General features: G+C 62.2%; 1 protein-coding gene across 1 annotated transcript in view; it reads left to right on the forward strand.

Annotated features, from left to right (window-relative positions):
• SLC34A1 (solute carrier family 34 (type II sodium/phosphate contransporter), member 1) overlaps positions 1 to 1524 on the forward strand; it is a gene marked incomplete at its 3' end in the record, with an annotated part of 3503 nt that overhangs the window by 330 nt on the left and 1649 nt on the right. Inside the window, 6 exon segments of the mRNA XM_010012151.1 lie at positions 4 to 99; positions 338 to 466; positions 540 to 683; positions 793 to 904; positions 991 to 1186; positions 1422 to 1500. Coding sequence (XP_010010453.1) covers positions 4 to 99; positions 338 to 466; positions 540 to 683; positions 793 to 904; positions 991 to 1186; positions 1422 to 1500 — 756 coding nt within the window.

Raw genomic sequence — 1524 nt, forward strand, 5'->3', positions numbered from 1 at the left:
ATCAACCGGGGCGCCTGCGTGAGGGCCGGGAGCGGTACGAGCTGGACACGCTGCCCTGGCAGGGGCCCCGGCTGGGCTTGGACGAGCTGCAGAAGCCAGGTGAGACCGCTGGGCACACAGCACCTAGGCTGGGGAACACCACAGAGACCTACCAGAGGGAGGCAGTTGGTACAAGGTGCTCAAGGGTGGAAGGAGATGGAGGGGACCCAGGGAGAGGTGGCATGGCTGGGGACACGAGCCCCATCCCACCATGGAAGGATGGTTTAGGGCTGTAGGAGTCTGGGGAACCATGGCCATGCCACACCCAGTGTTTAACGCTCTCTCTTGTCTTGCGCAGAGTTGGGGTGCTGGGCCGGGGTCCAGTCCATCTGTGTCTCCCTTCTCAAGGTGCCCCTGATGTTCGCTTTCCTGTACCTCTTCGTGTGCTCCCTGGATGTGCTCAGCTCTGCTTTCCAGCTGGCTGGAGGTAGGGTGGTGGGGGTGCCTGGTGGCTGCTGGCACCCGCCATGCCAGCACCCTGCTGCTCACGCTCCTTGCAGGCAAGGTGGCTGGAGACATCTTCAAGGACAACGCCATCCTCTCCAACCCGGTGGCTGGGCTGGTGGGGGGCATCCTGGTGACCGTGCTGGTGCAGAGCTCTTCCACCTCCACCTCCATCATCGTCAGCATGGTCTCCTCAGGGTGTGAGTGCACCCACAGGACTCCTGGGTTACCTGAGGCTGGGAACAGGGTGGCTGGATGGGATCATCCTGAGCAGAGCCATGTGGGGCTAACGAGTCTCCGTGTCCCCAGTGCTGGAGGTGCGCTCTGCCATCCCCATCATCATGGGCTCCAACATCGGCACCTCCGTCACCAACACCATAGTGGCCCTCATGCAGGCTGGTGACCGCAGCGAGTTCAAACGGTGAGAGCTGGTCAGGGCAGAGGGGACTCAGGAGGCTGGAGCTGCTCCCCAGGGTCCACCCCATGGTGACAGGCTCCTCTGCACAGGGCCTTCGCCGGTGCCACAGTGCATGACTGCTTCAACTGGCTGTCAGTGCTGGTGCTGCTGCCGCTGGAGGTGGTGAGCGGGTACCTGTATCATGTCACCCGCCTGGTTGTGGCCACCTTCAACATCCGCAGCGGGAAGGATGCCCCCGACCTGCTGAAGATCATCACAGAGCCCTTCACCAAGCTCATCATCCAGGTCTCCTCAGCTGTGGTGTCCCTCAGGGTGGTGTTCCCAGGCTGGTGGTCGTCCCCCAGCATTGCTGTCCCAGTGTCACCAGTGCTGGTGGTGATGTCCCCAGAACTGATGTCCCTTAGATGGTGGTTATATCCAAGTGTCCCCAGGCCAGCAGTGGTGTCCCCATCCCAGTGATGTCCCCGAGCTGTGGGTGCTGTCAGCCTCCAAGGGCCCTCTCCAACCTATGTTATTGCAGCTGGACAAGTCGGTGATCACGGGCATTGCAACGGGAGATGAGAGCCTGCACAACCGGAGCCTCATCCGTGTCTGGTGTGGTGCTGACCCACCGCCGGGGAGGG

Source organism: Nestor notabilis, unplaced genomic scaffold (genome assembly GCF_000696875.1).
Source record: "Nestor notabilis isolate BGI_N333 unplaced genomic scaffold, ASM69687v1 scaffold16813, whole genome shotgun sequence".
Classification (NCBI taxonomy): Eukaryota; Metazoa; Chordata; class Aves; order Psittaciformes; family Psittacidae; genus Nestor; species Nestor notabilis.